Source organism: Vipera berus (assembly GCF_964194415.1).
Source record: "Vipera berus genome assembly, chromosome: 5".
NCBI lineage: Eukaryota > Metazoa > Chordata > Lepidosauria > Squamata > Viperidae > Vipera > Vipera berus.
Window position 1 is genome coordinate 74312964 of NC_138207.1, and position 23188 is coordinate 74336151.

Below are 23188 nucleotides of genomic sequence, written 5' to 3' on the forward strand. Positions count from 1 at the left end.
TAACCCATTCCCCTCCCTGCATTAGAGCCACTTTATGGGTGAATACGGTATGTTTTTTTTTAATCCCATTTATACAAGACTCAGTCCAAGGCTTACAATTTAAGCACAAACCAATGTGCTTAGCAGTAGCCTTCATTCTATGTATATGCCTGCTTATTAGGGCTTTCGCCCCCCCCCCCAAGCGGCATTTTTACAAAGTCAGCTTATTGCCCCCAACAATCTGGGTCCTCATTTTACCTACCTCGGAAGGATGGAAGGCTGAGTCAACCTTGAGCCTGGTGGGATGCGAACCTGCACTAATTGCAGGCAGCTGGTGTTACTTATTATTATTATTATTATTATTATTATTATTATTATTATTATTATTATTATTAATTTAATTTGTATACCGCCCTTCTCCCGAAGGACTCAGGGCGGTGAACAGGGCAATACATAATAAAAACAAGATACAAAAATTAAAAATTATTAAAAAGTAATTAATTACTTAAGGAGGCATTAGCCCACTGCTCCACCAACCTTACTCGATTCATGGTAAGGTTTAATAAAGACACTTTTAGCTTCAATCCGGAAAACCCCAACTGCCCTTAAACAGGGCAAACCACCCCCACCACCCCCATCAAATAATGTATCTTTTGCATGCAGTCCCCTTGGGACAAGGCGGCATCTCCGAAAGAGGGAAGCCTCCTATTAACGGTCCCTTCCTGGAGCAGGCAAGCAGCGGTCGATCCTTACCCCAGAAGCCGACCTCGATTCAGGCAGGTGAGGAGCCAGTTCCTCGCCTTCTCCCACTCCGAGTTTCCCCTCTTCTTCTTCTTCTTCCTCCTCCTCCTCCTCAGCTGCCATCCCCTCTTCCGGCGGCTGGGATCTCATCGCCTCCGCCGAAGGGGGATCCGCGCTTTCCTCTTTTACGTCGCAGCCCAGCGTGAGGCGTTTGTCGCCCACCGCAGGCAGGAGTTCCGAGGCGGCGGCGGCAGCAGCAGCTGCGGCGGAAGGCGGCGGCTTGGGCAGCGCCATGGCTCTCTCCCTTCCTCCTTTCTCTCTCTCTCTCTCTCTTTCTCGGTCTCTCTCTCTTCCCGTCAGCCGGCTCTGGTGGGGCTGCCTGCCATCCTCTCCTTGCTCGGCTCCGCTCTGCCCAGCTCGCCTCCGCCTCCCTCGCCCGCCGCTACCTCAGGCAACCTCCTCGCTAGTCCGGAGGCGGCCACTGTGGAGCGGTGGTTTTAACGCTTCGCCCCCTCCCTTATCTTATCCTTCTCTCTCTCTTCCCCCCCCCTCCCGCTAAAGAGAGAGAGAGAGAGAAAGAACTTCAATCTGCGCGTGCCGCTTCTTCCCCGTCCCGCCAAAAGCGCCCGAGCAGAGCGACGGCGCTCCGTCCCAACCGCCTCAGGACTAGCGCCGGCGGGAGATTCCCTCAAGCGCCTCGCTCGCTCCTCCGCAGACTGAGGAGGGCCTGACTAGGCGCTCCCTGCCCGGAGCGGAGCGGAGGCGGCCGTGGCGGGGATTTTAGCGCGCGGGTCCAAGCAGTCCCACGCTGGTCCAAACAGCGAAGGGAGAGGCGAGACGTGGCAGCAGCAGCAGCAGCCCCGGCGAGCTCCTGCCGCCTCCCCTCATAGCTTCCCCACCGGCGGGGAGGGAGGACCCGTCAGTTGGAACAGCCAGACTGCGGCGGTTCCTCTCGCTTGCCTCGCCCGCGACTCGGGGCAGACCTCCTCCGTCCGCGCTTCCCCCACCCTTTCCCCTTTCACTGCGCTTCGGAAACGGAGCCCGCCATGTTGATCGGAAGGCAAGATTGCCGACTGAGAAGGGCCGGGTGTGTGGGAGAAAGAGTCGCCCCCGCTTACGAAAACTCCGTATTTTGCCAGGGAAGCGCGGAGGAGAGGCTTCCCGAGCTAGAGTGAGACGAGGGAGCTCTCGTTACGCAACTGCCGCAATTCAGAGGGTTGTGGTGGGTTTTTTTGTTTTTTTTGAATCGCGCTGTTTGACGTCACCTAGAGCGAAGGCGGACGACAGGTTGCTAGTTCTAGCGGGGAGAGTGGGATGCGCGCGGTTCCTTAAGCTAGGCGGGTAAAACCTCAATAAGGTCATCAGTTGTCCTTCTGCCTTCCTCTTCGCCTTACTTTCTCCTCTCCCCTTAGGTTTTAATAGAGACCTGCTTTTGCTTTTCATACACGAGGGCTGCCAAAATCCGGATGGCCACTAGATGACTGCATGGCTTTGGGTCACTTAGAGATCGCCCGGATCTGACCGTCCTATTTAACATGGTTCGATGGGGCCATGGAATGATGATGATGATGATGATGAATGTATTTTTATTATTTGCATATATATAGAATACATATCTTTATGAAAGTATATAAATATTTTAATTTGGTTTTATAGGGTTCACCTTTTTACAAAAACGGAAGATGCTTAAAATGGCAACTACTGTAGCACAGTTTAAATTACTTTAGCACATCTTAAAGAATTACCAAGTACGTTCATTTTCGTAGGGAGTACAAGTTTAAAAGTGCAGTGTCACTTCAAATCCAGTAGCTGCACTATGCAGTTTATTTATTTATTTTATTTATTTTAATTCCATTTATATCCCGCCCTTCTCCGAAGACTCAGGGCGGCTTACAAGCTTAGCAGTAGCCTTCATTCTGTGTATATGCCTGCTTATTAGGGCTTTCACACACACCCCAAGCGGCATTATTACAAAGTCAGCTTAATTGCCCCCAACAATCTGGGTCCTCATTTTACCTACCTCGGAAGGATGGAAGGCTGAGTCAACCTTGAGCCTGGTGGGACGCGAACCTGCACTAATTGCAGGCAGCTGGTGTTACTTAAGGAGGCATTAGCCCACTGCTCCACCAAGGCTCTTAATAGAAGTAAACTTATTTTTTTTAATAACTTAGATTTTTTTTTCACTATAAAGATTAAAAAATGAATAATAAAAAATAAGTAAAATGGTAAAAAAAATATTGCAGTAAAAAGCATTTAGTGATTTTTTTAAAAAAAAATGCTTCTGTTAACGATGTTGGAAATATGTAAAACTTGCTCTCATTCTGCTCAGATCAGGTCAGGGTGGCAAAGAACATTCCAGATTACTAAAAGCTGCCACAGATAGAGAAATGAACTGTTAGACATTTAACCATGAATAAGTTTTGGATGTAAATTAGAAATTACAGATTTCATATTTTTGAGTTCAGAACAAAAGCATCCCATGTTCCAGACTTTTGTACTAACTTGGGGACAAAATGGAATGTTTTGTTTCAGTTATTTTAAGCATTCTGGTGCTGCATAACTGATTTATTTTTAAATAATATTCTTCCAAGCCATGATGTCTTAGTACACTAGACAATAAAATGGCAATCATTTCCATCCCTGTTGCCCGTCTGGAACTGATTAAGTGAGAGAGCGATACAATGGATGTGAACACCAGTAAAGCATATACAGCATTGTTTACTACTGCTTTTAATGTATTCTTATTCTTGCATGTTCTCCTGTTGCTTTCCTTTGGGCAACTTTTTGCAGCTGTTTGCAAAAAAGTACTGTAATCTCTATTATTTATTTTATAGGAATTTTAGTGCTGATTTTTTTTAAAAAAAATATTGTCCTCTTGCAAAGTTTGTGTGTGATTAGAAGCATTCCTTATAGTAGACCATTATCTCAATTAACTTTGTCAGATCTGGTAATAAATAAGACTCCAAAAACTCATTCCTGCATGTTGTAACAACAGAGGCCTCATAGACTTTGATAAATTGCTTTATTGCAGTCAAAGAAATAATTCATATAATGTACAAAACATAAACCTAATGAAGAGCACAAGATCAAATTCCAAATGTCTGTCCAACCCAGGGTTTAAGTGCTACAGTAAGAGTTTTCTATCTACTTTTTCCGAGGATCTTTGGTTTTGAGATCTTGGCTGTCATCTTTGCAACCTGTAGACATCTGTTCTATGTTTACACAAGAGTTCAGTCTGACCTTGTATTCACTGCTTCTGTTCTTGCCAGGACAATACACTACAGATCAAGAAGCTTGTTTCAGTTCCAGCTGTTTTCCAGCTGTTACTATGGAACATTTAAGTTCCATATAAACACAATTAGGGGAATTTGCAGCAATAGTCACTGGCTTCAAAATGGTGGTTATTACCAGACAATAGAAAGCAAAGGAATCCCTGTGGATTTTACTCCACTAATCATTGCTGACTATAGGGGGCTGTGCTCATCTCTGTTTTAAGGTCATTCATTCAGCACGGTCTGAAAATATTTCCACCATCCTGTGGCCAGCATGACGTTGCGGAGCGCTGCTAACTTCCCACTTAAGTGGTACCTATTTATCTACTTGCATTTGCATCCTTTCAAACTGCTAGGTTGGCAGGAGGCAGGCATGTGGTTTTTGGGTCTCGAACCTGGGCTGCCGGCTTTCCAGCCAACAAGCCCAGCGTTTTAACTGCTGAGTCACCATGTTGCCCAGACAACAGAAGCTATGCTCCCTTTGACACGCATGCAATGCATGTGACACATTAAAAAGAAGCAGGGCTTTGATTACCAAGTTGTATCTGTTATTTTGAAGTCAGTGATCATCAGTGCCAATGCCAATACTTCCAGAAGTTTTGATGGATCATATATTTACAAAGTCTTAGTATGGCCACATTTGGAATAAAGCATCCAGTTTTGGTCACCACAACATAAAAAAAGATGTTGAAAATCTGGAAAGAGTGCAGAGGAGAGCAACAAAGATGATTATTTGCATTTTTAGCTATCAGAGGAATGTTATCAGCAAAGCACAGTATATTAATGTTTCTTCCTCAAAATTTTAAAGCAATGCTGATCTTCAAATCTTGCTTCCCTAAATGTATATTCAGTCTGTTAGTCGAATACTGTAAATAACGGAGAGCGTTTAGAGTCTATTTTACCATATTCTCCCAGATTGTGGTTTTCTGTCTAATACATAGGTTTTTCATGAGGACAAGGAGGAGTTCTGGTATTCCCACTTTCCTAAAGACTTTCCATGACTTGATATGGTTAATACAATTGAAGACTTTTCTATAATCAGTGAAGCATATTTATTTATTTTTGGAATTGTCTGACTTTCTCAATTATCTAGTGTTCATCAGTCATAACATGATGTTGTTGTTGATGATGATGACAATGATAATTCCAATATCTTCCTAGATTGCTTTAATGATCTAAATGTTTCCTGAGAAAAGAGGACATGTTATCTAACCGTGTGTGTGTATGTGTGTGTGTGTGTGTGAGAGAGAGAGAGAGAGAGAGACAGACAGACAGAGAGACAGAGAGACAGAGACAGAGAATGCAAATACTGATACAAACCTTTTTTACATATCACTTTGGTTTGTTTTTTACATGGCAAAGATGTCTAAATCCAAATACTTTGTATGATTAAAAAACAAAAACAAATGTGAGTTAATAAAATTCTGCAACTTCTTAAAGGAATCATAGATGGATATATTTAATTTTGTATGGTTTGGGGAAGAAAGATTAGAACTAACACTTCAGGTAACAGGATTCTATTCTTCTTCATGCCATCAAGTGGCAGTCATAGACTACAGTATGCTACAGAAACTCCACTCACTTCATTGGGTGACAGAAAATGCATTTTTCAACAAATGCATCTAGAGGGCTACAGCTGTTCTTGTAAATGTGACATAAAACTGTGATCAGGTTTATAAGCAATTTTTTTCCTGGGGGTTGAGGCTGCATTTAACAGGACTGTTCGGAACCATATATCCATTCATTTGTGTTGTGTTGTGTTTTACACCTCTACTGTACTTTTTTTTAAAAAAACTACATTTTTTTCCTCTTCCTTTCAAGCAACTTCTCTGTCTTCTTTGACTCTTCACATGAGTTCAGTGGCACTTTCACTGACATGATTGTATATAAGATTACAATCTGCAGTTTAAAAGCACAATCAGGCAATTTTAGAGCTTTCCATTTTTTCCCAAGTCGTTATGTGTGAAATGGTTATGTCATTGCTATTCAATGTGAGTTTAAAAGTTCTGTTTATAACAACTTTTCAATAGCTTGTGGCTATGGTTATAAGCAACACTTACGATATGAAACATTTAGAGCTGAAGAAGACATATACCCTCCTTATATATCATGTATGCTAAATACCATTAATTTTTGAAATGCTTAACTATTTAACACTGAAAGATTAAATTGAATGTTTTTGTCTGTTATGTCATCCTTGTTGGATTTTATAAGTGGAATATAAAATCTTTGTCACTATGCAAAAGTATTTATCTCCAAACAGAATAACAAAGTTGAAAGGGACCTAGTCCAACCATCTGCTCAGGCAGGAAGCCCTATACCATTTCAGACAAATGGCTATCCAATCTCTTCTTAAAAACTTCCAGTTTGGGAGCATTCACAACTTCTGGAGGCAAGTTGTTCCACTGATTAATTGTTCTAACTCTCAGGAAAATTCTCCTTAGTTCTGGGTTGCTTCTCTCCTTGATTAGTTTCCATCCGTTGCTTCTTGTCCTGCTTTCAGGTGCTTTGGAGAATAGGTTGACCCCCATCTTCTTTGAGGCAGCCCCTCAAATGTTGAAGCCCTGCTATTAATGTCACCTATAGTCCTTCTTTTCATTAAACTCAACATATCCAATTACAGCAACCATTCTTTATATGTTTTAGGCTCCAGTCCCCTAATTATCTTTGTTGCTGTTCTCTGCACAATAAACCTGCAACAGCTTATTGTATATGTGCAGATATTTTTTTTTACTGCAGCAGCTCTGATTATACAAAGAAAGCATAAATGCTATAGCTCAGTGGTTGTCAGCCTGTGGTCTGTGGATCCCTGGGAGGCCACGATGTCATCACAGGGGTCTGTCTGCGAAGGCTTGAAGAAATTTTATGATTTAAATCTTGAATTAGGTCTTGGTAGTTTTTGGCCATGGTCCATGGCCACAAAATGAGGTCCATGGTGAACCAAAGGCTGAGAACCACCACTCTAGCTCACTACTTGACATAAATTGTTCTCATTCAGGAATACAGAGTAAACAATATGATGCATGATGATATATATTTGCTCTTTCTCTTTGCTCCTCTATTTCCTTTGATCCTTTTCACTTAACTGCACTTTCTCACCTTCCATTCCCTGTCTTAGTTTTTCTCTTTTACGTTTCCTTAGAGTGGCACTCCTTCCTCTCATTTTGTGCTGCCAATGACTCTCTTGCCTTCTCATATCCCTCATTTCCATAATTCCTTCCTCTCTTCCCACTCTCAGAGCATCTGGTTCCTCTAAAGTGGGCTGCTCTGCGGCTAACATCCTGCCAAAGCATTGCTGCTAAGCATTTCCTCCGAACTTCCTACTCACAAATCCATCCTATTAGTTGTGATGCAGTACAAGAAAAATCTATAATCTAAGCCAATGGATCTGCAAGTTCAAGCTGAATAAAGCTACTAAAATAAATAGAGGTTATGTTAGATATTGGCCTGCTTGCTTCCAGAAATAATTAAAATGGATGTTGCAAAAGGTTATATAAACAATGAAGGTGGTACTTAATTTGGAGTCTTCTAGCCCAGCTCCACATTAGTAATATGTAATGTGAAGATCAGTAGATGAATTTGTAGACTTCAGTAACGCATAAGAAATTTCCACAAGTGGGGAACTTATGTCTTCTAGAGATTGTTAGAGAACATTGCACATTTGCCATAGGCAGCAAAATCAATGACAGAATAAAAGGAAATCATTTTATTTATTATTTATTTGTTAATTTTATTTGCCGCCTATCTCCCCATGGAGCTACTCTAGGTGGCTTACAACAATAAGAAGGAAGAAATGAAAAGAGTGTGAACAGAAGTAAAATAATGGAACAATAAAATAAACAATGAAAAAGAGCAGAACAGGAATATAGCAATATGATAACAAAAAGATGGACTGCTGGAGAGCAGAGAGCAAGTTGGGGGGGGGGCGTCTGCCGTCAATCAACAACTTTCGTCCGGTCTCCAACCTTCGCTTCCTTGCCAAGGTTGTTGAGAGTGTGGTGGCGCATCAGCTCCCTTCGGTTCTGGAAGAAACTGACTATCTGGACCCGTACCAATCGGGTTTCAGGTCCGGACACAGCACGGAGACGGCATTGGTCGCTCTGGTAAATGATCTCTGGAGAGCTCGGGACAGAGGTTGTTCCTCTGTCCTAGTCCTACTAGATCTCTCAGCGGCTTTCGATACCATCGACCATGGTATCTTGCTGCAGCGTCTCAGAGGATTGGGAGTGGGAGGCACGGTTCTTTAGTGGTTCTCCTATCTCATGGGACGTTCGCAATCGGTATTGACAGGGGGGCAGAGGTCGAGCTCGAGACCTCTGAATTGTGGAGTTCCTCAGGGGTCGGTCCTCTCGCCTCTCCTGTTCAACATCTACATGAAACCGCTGGGAGAGATCATTCGTGGTTTTGGAGTTGGGTATCATCAATACGCTGATGATACCCAGCTTTTTATTTCGACCCCAAACCACCTCAGTGATGCCCTCGATGTGATGTCCCGTTGCCTGGAAGCAGTTCGGGTCTGGATGGGGAAGAACAGGCTTCAACTCAACCCTGACAAGACTGAGTGGCTTTACGTACCGGCATCTCGGCATATTCAGAACATTCCATCTCTTTCTATAGGGGGTACGTTATTACCCCCCGTAGATAGGGCCCGTAACTTGGGAGTCCTCCTAGCCTCACAGCTTTCTTTGGAAGACCACATAATAGCTGTGACTAGGGGAGCCTTTGCCCAGGTTCGCCTGGTGCGCCAATTACGGCCCTATCTGGACCGGGATGCCCTGCGTACAGTCACTCATGCGCTCGTGACCTCTCGTTTAGATTACTGCAATGCTCTATACATGGGGCTGCCCTTGAGGACCACTCGGAGGCTCCAACTGGTACAGAATGCAGCTGCGAGAGTCGTATTGGGAGCCTCCCGATACTCCCATGTTACACCTCTACTCCGTGAGCTGCATTGGCTCCCAGTTATCCTCCGGGTGAGATTCAAGGTGCTTGTAATGGTTTTCAAAGCCCTACATGGCATCGGTCCGGAGTACCTTGGGAATCACCTGCTGCCGGCATCAACTTCCCTCCGCCCGGTACGCTCCCACAGAGAGGGCCTCCTAAGGGTGCCACCGTTCGGAGAATGCCGCTTGGTGGCTCCCAGGGGGAGAGCGTTCTCTGTGGGCGCGCCTGACCTATGGAACCATTTACCGGTTGAGCTCCGGATGGCTCCCGACCTTTGCTCCTTCCGACGCGATCTAAAAACATATCTATTTAAGGAATCCGGTCTGGTCTGAGGGGTTTAATTTTAATTGTGGTTTTAATTTATCTTCTACATTTGGGCAGTAGGGCTTAATTTATTTTCAATTTTCTGTATTTGTGCATTTTGACATTTATGTCACTGTTCACTGCCCTGAGTCCTTAGGGAGAAGGGCGGTATACAAATCAAATAAATAAATAAATAAATCCAGCAGCCACCTGCAAGGTGGAATTCCCCTGTTTGGTCCCCAGGCCAAATGACAGAGCCATGTCTTTCGGCTCTTGCGGAAGGATAGGAGGGTAGGGTAGGATCTTATTTTAGTGGGTTGTTGTTGTTGTTAGTTGCGAAGTCATGTCTGACCCATCGCAACCCCATGGACAACGTTCCTCCAGGCCTTCCTGTCCTCTACCATCTTCTGGAGTCCATTTAAGCTCACGCCTACTGCTTCAGTGACTCCATCCAGCCACCGCATTCTCTGTCGTCCCCTTCTTCTCTTGCCCTCCATCTTTCCCAGCAGAGCCCAAAGAGCCTTTCTCCAGTGAGTCCTTCCTTCTCATTAGGTGGCCAAAGTATTTGAGTTTTAGCTTCAGGATCTGGCCTTCTAAAGAGCAGTCAGGGTTGATCTCCTCTAGGACTGACTGGTTTGATCACCTTGCAGTCCAAGGGACTCGCAGGAGTCTTCTCCAGCACCAGAGTTCAAAGGCCTCAATTCTTTGGCACTCAGCCTTTCTTATGGTCCAACTATTTTTTTTTAATTATTCCATTTATATCCCGCTCTTCTCCGAAGACTCAGGGCGGCTTACAAGCTTAGCAGTAGCCTTCATTCTATGTATATGCCTGCTTATTAGGGCTTTCACACACACCCCAAGCGGCATTATTACAAAGTCAGCTTAATTGCCCCCAACAATCTGGGTCCTCATTTTACCTACCGCGGAAGGATGGAAGGCTGAGTCAACCTTGAGCCTGGTGGGATGCGAACCTGCACTAATTGCAGGCAGCTGGTGTTACTTAAGGAGGCATTAGCCCACTGCTCCACCAAGGCTCACCCACTATGTGGGTAAGATGGTCCAAAGGGTAGGTGCTGCAGGAGAAAAGGCTTTTCTTTTCCAAGTTGGAGTTCTTTGACCGCCGAGATCCAAAGTAGGCCCTGTCTGCCAACATGAGTGGTACAAACCTGTCCTAGTGGGATGAGATGGTTCATCAGGTAGCCTGGACCTATGCCATTAAGGGCTTTAAAGGTCATAATCGACACTTTGAACTGCACTTGGAAGCAAACTGGGAGCCAATGAAGTTCGCGGAGCTTGAGTAACTGAGTGCGGGAATTCATGATCCAGGAAAGGTCACAGCGGTTGTACAAACCAGAGCTGTGCAAATGCTCTCCTACTGTCTTTGAGCAGGAGACGTGAGTCCAAGAGAACCCCTAGGTTGCAAATTGGGTCTGAATGGGTAGTGCAACCCCATCCACAACTAAGGATGACAAACATTTGGATCCTGAGGCTCCATGCAACCAAGCCAGGGTTCAATCAAAGACTATTGTCTCCCATTCAGATCCCTACAGCATCCAGCCATTGCGCGGAGGCAGAGACCGCCTCACTCGGATCACTGTGTGTGGAGATGTAGACCTGATTATAATAATAAGTTGGAAGGGACCTTGGAGGTCATCTAGTCCAACCCCCTGCTCAGGCAGGAAACCCTATACCATTTCAGACAAATGGCTGTCCAGTCTCTTCTTAAAAACTTCCAGTGTTGGAGCATTCACCACTTCTGGAGGCAGATTTATTTATTTATTTTATTTATTTATTTATTCGTTTTATATACCGCCCTTCTCCCGGAGGACTCAGGGCGGTGTACAGAGCAAAGTAAGTATACAATAAACCAACAATAAAACAAATAAAACCCCAGATCTACAAATAAAACCCCAAATCTATCAGGCCAGGCCGGCTTGCTGGAATAGATAGGTTTTTAAATCTCGCCGAAAGGTGCGAAGGTCGGGGGCCATCCGGATTTCGGCTGGTAAGCGGTTCCAGAGGATTGGCGCACCCACCGAGAATGCTCTCCCCCTGGGGGTCACCAGCCGGCATTCTCTGACCGGTGGCACCCTGAGGAGGCCCTCTCTGTGGGAGCGCACAGGACAGAGGGGTGTTGACGCTGGCAGTAGGTGCTCCCGTAGGTATTCCGGACCCATGCCATGTAGGGCTTTGTATGTCATCACTAGAACCTTGAATTTCACCCGGAAGGCAACTGGAAGCCAGTGCAGCTCACGAAGCAGAGGTGTAATATGGGAGTATCGGGGAGCCCCCAAAAGCGTCCGTGCAGCTGCACTCTGTACCAGCTGAAGCTTCCGAGTGATTCTCAAGGGCAGCCCCATGTAAAGAGCGTTGCAGTAGTCAAGACGAGAGGTCACAAGTGCATGGGTGACTGTACGTAAGGCATCCAGGTCCAGATAGGGTCGTAGCTGGCGCACCAGACGAACTTGAGTGAAAGCCCCCCTAGTCACAGCTCCTATGTGATCTTCTAAGGAGAGCTGTGAATCTAGGAGGACACCCAGATTGCGAGCCCTATCTACGGGGGGCAGTAACTCGCCCCCAATATTAAGGGATGGAATACTCTGAATATCCTGACATGCCGGTATGTACAGCCATTCAGTCTTGTCCGGGTTGAGTTGAAGCCTGTTCCTCCCCATCCATTCCCGGACCGCTTCCAGGCAACGGGACATCACGTCAAGGGCATCACTGATGTGGTTTGGGGTCGAGATGAAAAGCTGGGTGTCATCAGCATACTGATGATAACCCACTCCAAAACCACGGATGATCTCACCTAGCGGCTTCATATAGATGTTAAACAGGAGAGGTGAGAGGACCGACCCCTGAGGAACTCCATAAATGAGAGGCCTCGGGGTCGATCTCTGGTCACCCGCCAACACCCACTGTGAACGTTCCAGAAGGTAGGAGGAGAACCATTGAAGAACAGTGCCTCCCACTCCCAATCTCCTGAGACGCTGAAGTAAGATACCATGGTCGATGGTATCAAAAGCCGCAGAGAGGTCTAATAGGACCAGGACAGAGGAATGACCCCTGTCCCGAGCCCGCCAGAGATCATTCATCAGAGCGACCAATGCCGTCTCTGTGCTGTGTCCGGGCCTGAAACCCGATTGGTACGGGTCTAGATAATCAGTATCTTCTAGGAACAGAGGAAGCTGATGCGCCACTACGCTCTCAACAACCTTCGCAAGAAAGCGAAGGTTGGAGACCGGGCGAAAGTTGTTTAAAACAGCTGGGTCCAGGGAAGGCTTTTTGAGGAGGGGTCTCACCACCGCTTCTTTCAAGGCTGCGGGGAAACTGCCCTCTTTCAATGAAGCAGTTACCACTGCATGGATCCAGCCTCGTGTCCCATCCCGAGCCGAATAAACCAGCCAGGAGGGGCACGGGTCCAATAAGGATGTAGTGGAGCTTAGCTTCCTCATGATCCTTTCTACCTCGTCCAGAGTCACAGGATCGAACTCTTCCCAGATAACATCAACAAGACTGTCCATGTTCTCATCGTCAGACTCTGCCCAGTTGGAATCCAGACTGGTCCGGATCCGAGCGATTTTGTCCAGCAGATGTTGGCTAAATTCCTCAGCACGACCCTGCAAGGGATCCTCCTTCACCACTAGATTAAGGAGGGAGCGGGTCACCCTAAACAGGGCGGTCGGGCGATTATCTGCGGACGCGATAAGGGCAGCAAAGTAATTAGACCTTGCCCTCCTTAGCGCCGCGAGATAAGACCTCGTAAAGGACCTTAGTCGCAATCGGTCGGATTCGGTTCAGCTGGATCTCCAACAGCTCTCTAGGCCCCGTCTCTGCCGTTTCATCTCCCGGAGCTCCGTAGAAAACCATGGAGCCCACTGGGATCTGCAACGGGTCAGGGGCCGCATGGGTACAACTCGGTCGAGTGCTTCTGTGGCTGCCTTTTCCCAGGCTTCCACCATGGCACTGGCCGAGCTATGAGCAAAGGAGGGAGGTGGGGGGCCAAGCGCTGTTTGGAACTGCCCAGGGTCCATAAGCCGCCTAGGGCGGTACCATTTCATTGGTTCAGTAACCCCACGACGGGGAGTGGCAAAGCGGAAGGTCAGCCGCAGGAGATGATGATCTGTCCTTGACAGGGGCGTAACAATTGGAGAGCCCCCACCCAGATCATCTAACCACTGTCCAGATAGGAAAATCAAATCGAGCATGTGTCCTCCTACATGAGTTGGGCCCTGGATTATCTGCGTCAGGTCCATGGCCGTCATGGAAGCCATGAACTCCCGAGCCAACTCAGATGATCTCCCCAGGGATGGTAAGTTGAAGTCACCCAAGATCATAATTTTGGGGAACTCAACCACCAGTCCCGAGAGGATGACAAGAAGCTCGGGCAGGGCTGCTGCTACGCGACTAGGTGAAAGGTACACTAGCAGCAAGCCCAACTGAGCCTTAGGGCCACATCTAAGGAGGAGAGACTCACACCCGGCTATTTGGACAACAGTGGCCTCTCGCGGATACAGGTTCTCCCTCACCGCTACCGCCACTCCCCCGCCTCTTCCCTGAGCCCGAGGCCTGTGTAGCACCCGGAAACCTGGTGGGCAAAGATCTACCAAAGGGACACCACCCTCAGGTCCTAACCAGGTTTCCGTAATGCAGGCCAGATCCGCATGTTCACTCTCAACCAAATCTCGGATGAGAGGAGCTTTATTGACTATGGATCTGGCATTAAGATATACAAGCCTGAGCTCAGGTGGTTGATTATCTTCGCTCCCGGTACCACGGGCCGAAACCAGAGGGTCGGAGTGCATCACCGCTTGAAGATAGCGGGGACGCACTCCCGGATGTTGATGCGGTCCTCTGTTCGGACACCTACTGCCATTCCCTACCGTCGTTGGAATAGGTAATCCCAAACTCCGCTTCGGGGCCCCGAGGGTAGCTAGTCTAAGCTCCCTCTCAGCGTGATCAATCTCAGGCCTGGCCTGAGTAGCGGTTGGTGGACACCTCCCGGTATCTGACCGAAACTCTAAACCCTCCCCTCTCCCTAACCCCATAAAAAATTTAGCTAGAAAATTAACCAGGGACCTCTTATTAGGTTTGTAACCGAGGCCCCTATCCCTGCCCAGCCATCTCTCTGGGTCCCAACAATTGGGCCCTTCATCAAGAGGTAGATTGGTAAGTGAGGCGGGTCGCATCCAGGAGGAGGGGGAACCCCTAAGGGCGAATAAGGCAGTGATGGAGTACTTGAGACGAGTCATTGATTAAAGAGTGACTTCGTAGCTAATAGACATGTCCGTGTAAGCCATTATTTACAAATGGGGAAGATGTTAGTAAGATGTTAAAGTAATAAGGGACTCAATATTAATTAAAATTAGGTATTGATTAGGTAATAGGTATTAGACCCAGTCAATTGCTGCCATTGTTGCCGTTGCCGCCGAGCTCCGGAGGGGGGAGGCAAGGCTACACAGTCAGTTGTTTTGCCAGTCAGTTGTTTTTGCTCTCCCCCTCCGAGTATGTACGTCGGGTGAAGTTGTTCTAGTCCGTATGTAAGGCAGCGGGGATCGATTGAGGCTTGAACGGCGTTTGTTACTTGATTCTGGGGCCAGCTGATCAGCAGTAGACCCGGTCATTCCTGCCGTTGCCGCCACCGCTCCTCTGCTCCGGAGGGGGGAGGCAAGGCTTCACACCGCAAAACGGTGCTAGCCTGCTGTTTTTGCTCTTCCCCTCCGAGTATGCACATCGGCCGAAGTTGATCTAGACCCATGTATAAGGCAGCAGGAATGGATTGAGGCTGGTGGAGGCGTTTCAGAGTTGATTCTGGTGCCAGCTGATCTGCGGTAGACCCGGTCATTGTTGCCGTTACTGCCACCGCTGCTCTGCTCCAGAGGGGGAGGCAAGGCTTCACACCGCAAAACGGTGCTAGCCTGCTGTTTTTGCTCCCCCCCCCTCCGAGTATGCTCCTCGACTGAAGTTGATCTGGCCCCATGTTTAAGGCAGCAGGAGTCGATTGAGGCTGGTAAAGGCGTTTCGTAGTTGGGTCTGCTGTTTGTTTTTTTTTGCTCCCCCCCCTCCGAGTATGCACCTCGACTGAAGTTGATCTGGCCCCATGTATAAGGCAGCAGGAGTCGATTGAGGCTGGTAACGGAGTTTGATGGATGTTTCTGGAGCCAGCTGATCAGCGGGAGACCAGGCCTTAGCAGCCGTTGACGCTGCTGCGGAGGGGGGAAGGCAAGGCTTCACACCGCAAAACGGTGCTAGACTGTTGTTTTGGTACTCCCCCTCTGAGTATGCACCTCGGCTGGGTCCCAGTGAGCCCCTTGGTCACCCATTGTAATGGCTTAACGTGGAGCTCACCAACTGCCGTCCATGGTCGCCGCCATCTTGGGCAAAAAAAAAAAGATATCATCAGCATATTGATGATACCTCAACCCTTGGTGACGGATTATATTTGTTTAGGTTGAAAGGGTGATGGAATTCACCCATCCCCTTTCACAATGTTACAACATCATTCCCAGTGTATTGTGAAGGATGCAGAATAGCAATCAGATTATTAGAACAACCACCTCTTGCAGATAAGGGTGAAAAGGGTGAAAAATGAAGGAGGAAAAACACGGTTTTGTTGGAAAATGTCAGAGAATTTCTCCCTACCTTGGAGAGAACTAGAAAGGTCCTCTTTTTTCAATTACTCTGCTAGCCAATTAAGTAGGCAGTTTTACAAGGGTGTTTGTACATTGTTCTACCTAACATTCTCTCTTGAAATTAACCCCCCCCTTTTTATGTTTGTTTCTCTGCCCCTTTTTCCATTGTAGAGTTTACTTCCTGATTCTGGTATGTATCACACCCCAAATCCCTAAAATAGAATACCAGCTACTAAAAGACCACCTAGCCTTAGCTTCTATCAAATGCTTGACTATTTACCAGCAATCAGTTCAACAAAGTGGGAGTTATGAGCCTCGGTGAGTATCTATAACAGCAGATTAATGAGACATTTTCCCACACAAGGCATTTGCCTCAACAACTAAGGAACGTGGTCCTTTTGCTCACCCTGGAAACAATCTGTAGAAAATTAACTTTGTCATCATAGTTTGCTAAATCAAGTGAACTTGTTCAACAGAATCAATCAGTTAATTTTGACTGGAGATAGACAGATCACTTCTCTGCATGGTTTATTTTTTTAAAAAAAGTTCTATATCGCTTTTCTGTCCGGAAAATCTCAGAGTATTTTGCACAAAAGGTAGGGGTAGAAAGCAACAGGATTAAGCTATATTTAAAACTATATTTTTTCATGATAGGACAGATATTATAAAAGTAGGCTTAATTCTCAGGGAGAGGTCAGCAGGAGTAGAAGTGTGCTTATTTGTTTACAACAACTTTCTTCAAACTACTACAATATTAATAAAGGAAATTATTTGTAGCTCAGTGTTGAAATGACGGGTTCTTGATGCCCTCTGAGTTTGCTTGTTTTCCTGCAGACGTTTCATTACCAAGCCAGGTAACATCATCAGTGCTAGTTTGGGTAGTGAAATGTTTTCAGGAAAACAAGCAAGCTCAGAGAGCACCAAGAACCCCTTACTATAATACTTTTCTACTGTCATCTTAGTGCAACTATTGATCATACAGGTAATCCTTGACTTAAGACGCTAATGGAACTTGCCCATTACGGTGGTAAGTTGGGACAGACATAAAGCAGGTCAGCCACATGACGGACCCAATTTTTCAACCTTTCTTTCAGCAATAGTTAAGCGAACATGATGGTTGTAAAATGAATGCGGTAGTCATTAACCAAACCAATTGTTCACAAAGGGCTGCTTTTACTGAAAATGCCAGTTTGGGGCAAAAATATCATAAAATACTGTCATGTGACCGCAGGCTGTAAATGTGGGCCAGTTGCTAAGTGCCTGAAATGCGGTCATGGTGCTGCACAGGGAGGGCAGCCAGCAGAACTTCGGAACGGGGACGTGAGTAACGTTGGGGAGGTCCATTGTGACTTTTAACTTAGTGATGAGTCATAAGTCAAGGACCATCTGTACTGTTTTCTAGAGAGCGTCCAATTCGGATAAGCCACTCAGTGAAATATCCACCTGTAGAAAATATGGTTCAGCGAAGAAGAAAATTGTAAACATTAGGTAAAACAAATTAATTAGGAGGCTAGGACAAAACTAAAAAAAGGCTTTAGCTGAAATGAGAAGGGTCATTTGACCCTTGACATTGGGTGAATCTCCTTAGGAAAAATCAACTCATGGTCTTAAAACTGCAAAGGTGTTTTCACTTCCTGAGATACATATCATTGTTCCTGAGCCATATTTTAATTTCTACAATTGTATTGGTAATGATGGTTTAGAGATAGTTTATTAAGTAGTGAGTTGTCAGTTCAGAATCAGGGATACTCAGGCTCAAGTATGCCCTCAGCCATGGAAGTTCATTGAATGGGCTAATCACTGTTTTTCAAACCATCCCACCTCACAGAATCATTGGTTTAGGGAGAGATTAAAGAGAATGTACAATGTTTGCTTTTAGAGAAAGGCAGACTGTACCTGCAGACTAATTCATTTGGCCATGTAATTAAGGCTTTCTTGATTAAAGCAACCATCTTATTTGGTCTCATTTAATTGTAGAGGTGCTATCCCTTCCTATAGAGAAAATAAATCAATGTACTTGGAGGGGTGATGTAGAACAATGGGCAGAACGACTCTCAGGGTGTTATAATTATTCTTGGCAGTCTTAGCTCCCTCAATGATGAGGGGGGAGAGATTGACAGTTCAGTGACATCTGGTGAGTCATAGAAGTTTATTGATATGGAAGAAGCAAAATATGGCCTTTACACCAAATAGTCCAATCACAAAAGTGCAGAGGTTATTTCCAAAACTTGGCATGTTCCTAATCCTCAAGTTCATCATCAAAGTTCATTCTTGTGACAGCAGCAAAGATCAAAATGAGGCAGCTTGTCTATTGGCAGTGGGGGGGGGTGAATGATAGGTTTAGGTTAGTGAATGAAACTATAGGATAAAGTCAGAATTTCCAATCATCGTTCCCTTGACCTACCTACCAAACACTAATATACAGGCATATCTCAAAGATATCAGGGAATTGTTTCCAGACCAGTGCAATAAATGTAGATATCACAATTAAGCAAGTCATATGAATGGGTTTTCCAATGTATCTAAAAGTTATGTTTACGCTATATAGTAATCTACTAAGTGTGCGATAACATTACGTCTAAAAAAATCCAATATACATACTTTAATTAAAAATACTTTATTGCTAAAAATGCTAACCATTATCTGAGCCTTCAACAAATTGTAATCTTTTTGCTGGTGGTAAAGGTAAAGGTAAAGGTTCCCCCGCACATGCATGCTAGTCGTTTCCGACTCTAGGGGCCGGTGCTCATCTCCGTTTCAAAGCCGAAGAGCCAGCGCTTGTCCGAGGACGTCTCCGTGGTCATGTGGCCGGCATGACTAGACGCCAAAGGCGCACAGAACGCTGTTACCTTCCCACCGCAGTGGTCCCTATTTTTCTACTTGCATTCTTTACGTGCTTTCGAACTGCTAGGTTGCTGGTGGAGAGTATTGTAAAAAACAAAATGCAGTATTTGTGACATGTAATAAAATAAAGCTCAACAAAATGAGATATGTGTTGTGACTCAGGGCCAGCCTGTGGGTCCGACAGCCGGCTCCGATGTATCGGAGGACTCAGATGTGGGGGAGGAGGGAAACGAACCGGCTGATGATGATTTGGAGGCTTTGCAGAGTCCTCAGCCGGGGACCTCTTCTCAGCTGTGTGAGCCCGAGAGTGCGGAGGATGATGACCCACAGCTGGCCCTGTTCAAGGACGCCCGACGCAGGAGGCAGACGAGCAGGGACAAACAAAGAAAGACTATGGGACTCCTCGGGAGGAGGCACAGGGAGACCACGCCCTGAGCTCTCTATAAAAGAAGTGTTTGGGGAGGGGCTGGTTGCTGAAAGCAACTTTTCCGCTTGAGAAGACAAGCTCTTGTGTTTTTGTTAACTGCGTAATTAAATCTTGGCAGAAGCCTTTTAGCCTTGGACGCTTTCCAGACTCTTCTTTTAATTAGGGGTTGTGAGAAGAGGGCTGGTTCAGAACAATATGCCTGTCTTCCATAAAAATAATAAATAAAATAAAAAGAAATATTAAAAATCATCAGCAAACCTCTAATTCCCAAACAGATATCATTTTTCTAGTTGACATGTCCAGGGAATTAAACTTTAAAAAAAAATTCTCGGCCAATATTTTTATTTATTGATTAGATTTGTATCCCCTTTTGTGCAATCTCCTCATTCCTACTTTAACATCTTAACCACTTTGCCACATTCACTCTGTTTTTTAGCTTACCAGGCTGTTGAATATGTACAGCTGGTTTCTCAGTGCTTAACACCAGTCGTATATTTAAAACAGATGTATATGATCCTGCCATACGCTGCCTGTGATTACTTAACAAGATATGTTGAGAAAATCATAAGAAAATGGTATTCCAGCTGTCTTAACAAGCAAGGGGAATCACATAGTTTGCATTTGTTTTTTAATAATCGAAATGTAGGATGTATATTTTACAAATACGCACATACTCAAACATATATGAGAGCTGATATAGCAGAATTGCTCAGAGATTCAGATTCAGAGAAACAGAAAGTCCCTGGTTTGAGTAGCATCACTGCTGTAAATTTACTTGACCTTAACATAAGCATTGTTCCCAGTCTCTGAGAATAAGGAAACTGTACTCAGGGTCAGCCCAAAACATTTTGCTACTTAGGGCAAAGATGATGCTTTTTAAAAAAATTAAATAACCAGGTTGTTGCGCGCGCACACACACACACACACACACACACACACACACATTGAAGCTTTCTCATGAGGTCTCTTTGGTCTCTGATTAAACTTGGAAAAGGACCTGTTTCCTTTCCTAGATAATTTATCCCACCCCTAGTCTGGTATGACTATTTTGGAAGGTTATCCTAATATTCAACCAATATTTGTCTTATTCTGATTTATATTGTTCTATGTCTGCTTTGGTGGCTGGATGGAGTCACTGAAGCAGTAGGCGTGAGCTTAAATGGACTCCAGAAGATGGTAGAGGACAGGAGGGCCTGGAGGAACATTGTCCATGGGGTCGCGATGGTCGGACACGACTTTGCGACTAACAACAACAACGTCTGCTTTCTGGGATAATAGGCAACAAGCTAGTGCACTCTTTGATGTGATGATTGTTTATAGTGTGGTGCCCTTTCCGACTTCAGTCTTATCTTCTGAAGATGAAGCCTGACTAGATCCAACATCTCTCTTTGTAAAATTTGGTTTTCTAGTTTGTGATATGTTTATTACCTAACTAGTCCAGCTTATTGGAAACCAGGCATGGAGCCACCCAAAATCCAGACATACTACTTGGAGTAGTGCTTTGACCACTTCAAGATTAAAGTGGGCCATTGCATCCCATGCTTTAAAAACTAGATTTCGGTTAATGCAACTGGAAGTCTTCATACTTTTTGACTTTTGTATGTCTTCCTCCTTTTTAATGAATAAAGCCAATCAGATGGTCAACTGAATCAATATGAAGACTTACTTGGTCTGAGCAACCACTGCAATTAATGACTCAGTATGGAAACTGAGACCTTGTGAGTCTTCAACTACCTAGGCTTACCTCCAGAAGTTGTGGATGCCCCAACCTTGGAGGTTTTTAAGAAGAGATTGGACAACCAAACCTGAAATGGTATAGGGTTTCCTGCTTGAGCAGAGGGTTGGACTAGAAGATCTCCAAGGTCCCTTCCATCTCTGTTATTTTGTTATTCCGTTGTTTTGATCTGTACTACTTTTCCTATGTACTTTAGAAAGCCCCTGAAAGCTAAATGGTGAGTAATAACATTTAATCTCAGTCCCTTTTAGGGAAAAATAGACCAGGCAGTTACTAGGACAAAAAGACCCAATGCAGTTAAAACAAAACAATGACTTTCTGTTGTCACCAAGGTGATCAATTTAGAAAGAAAAGAAAAGCATCTATTGGACTTTGACAGAGCTTTTCGGTACCTTTTGTTTATCTGGTAAATGATAGGCTGATACCTGCCTCTCCAGAAAAATACTGTCGTGTGCCCAAAGGAAAATGATTGCGGTATACATTTTGAGCATATTATTGTTGAATTGTGCATGATGGTTTTACCTTCAAGAGCAACATTTCTGCCTTAATATTTGTCAAAATTGAAAAAGCATAATATATATGCAATTGGATGTGAATAATTAGACATAATACTTCCAGAATAAGTTATTATCTATTTTTGATTCCTATCTGAAGAGCATAAATGTGTGGCTAAAAATACCTTGTGTAGAGTGTGTTGAAATAAGGAATGTTATCCTATGAAGTGTAGAAAGACCTTTGAGTCAGTGGCTGTAGGAGAAGAGTAAAGCATTGAAAGCTTAGATTTTAAATTTTAATAGCTAGCAAAGGGTGCCAAAGCTTGGCTTAAATTCTTTGCCTTCCTTTCCCTAATGAAAAGTGTTCTATATTTAGAAATGAGTCACAGGTACTATGTGTTAACATCATCACCATATAAAGGTCTATTTTTACTGCAATACATAATGGCTGTTAATTTGTGAATTATAAATAGTTTCTATTTATTTAATCAGGAATGATTATAAACTACGGACCTGCATTTAATTAAATAACATTGATGAAATGGGCAAAATGTCAATATGAACAACAAATCTTACAAATTCTACAACTGGATTAAAGAAGTTTAAGATTCAGCTTTTTTATTAATACAAGCTATGATTTGTTTAAGCACGAAAGGGGGGGGCGTTGAAAAGCATGTCAAGTACAATTTCACAGAACATCCAATGCCATTAACATGTCACGTTTCAAAGAATTATTTGATAATTATTTCAAAGGTATTCTTGCTTTCTTTGCTTTGCTTTCTTTTTTGGAAATATTTTTTTTCAAGCGCCACTAGATGGCGTCACAAAAGAGGAAGAGATATCACATCTATTCAAAAAGCCTGCATTAAAAGCAAAACAAAATTCTATTGATCAAAAAGAATAGGATGGATCATTTTATATTTTTAGGCTGCATTATCACAGGATGATTCTCTCTGAATGGTAGATTATTTTAGCACTTGTAGCTTGTAATACGTAGCTTGCAAACTCACAAGGAAAAACTGCTATTCAGAATGTTTATTTTAATAATGTTAGATTCCTTGGAAAGACCAGAAATGTGGACATTAGAAACTGTAAAAAAATAATAATATTTATTTTGATTTAAACTTGTAAAGGAAATATTTGCTTATTTTTTGTGTTTTGGCTGTTATCCATTCAAAATTATTTAAGAAGCAACAATATAAACGTTCCAGATAAATAAAAAAAACTGGATTCCCCCCCCACACACACAAACTATGAATATATATCAAGTAAGGAGTGTGTGTGTGTGTGTGTGTGTGTGTGTGTGTGTATGTGCGCACACCTTTGAGACAGTTTTTGATTACTGACAAGTATCTGAACAAGTCCCTGCAGTTTTCCTGGCAAAAGTTTTCAGAAGTAGTTTGCCATTGCCTTCTTCCTAGGGTTGAGAGCGAGTGACTAGCTCAGGGATACCCAGCTGGTTTTGTCCTTAAGGGAAGACTAAACATATGAGATCCTGGTTTCTGGCCTAGTGCCTTAACCACTACACCCAACTAGATTCATTCAGGATTAATGCCTTTTAATTGCAGTTCAGCTCCTCTAACTATGTTTGCTGAGAGCTAACAGCACAGGTTCCTGCTCTCTTGACTTGAATGACCCTATAATATAAGATCTAAAACAGGGCTTTTCAACCGGTGGTACGCGTACCACAGGTGGTACGCGAGCACCTGGCTGGTGGTATGTGGTGTTGCCTTCCGCCTCCCCCCGCTCCTTACCAGCTCACTTGCTGCCAGAAAACATGCTGATTGCCGCCAGCCTGCAGGTGAAGAGTGCAGGCG

General features: G+C 44.5%; 1 protein-coding gene across 1 annotated transcript in view; it reads right to left on the bottom strand.

Moving 5' to 3' along the window:
* The window catches only part of HECTD2 (HECT domain E3 ubiquitin protein ligase 2), a 49646-nt gene extending 48218 nt beyond the window's left edge, over positions 1-1428 (bottom strand). The window contains exon 1 of the mRNA XM_081328727.1: positions 733-1428. Coding sequence (XP_081184853.1) covers positions 733-1014 — 282 coding nt within the window. The 5' untranslated portion in view covers positions 1015-1428. The remainder of the gene's footprint in view (positions 1-732) is intronic.
* Between the last annotated feature and the right edge of the window lie 21760 nt (positions 1429-23188).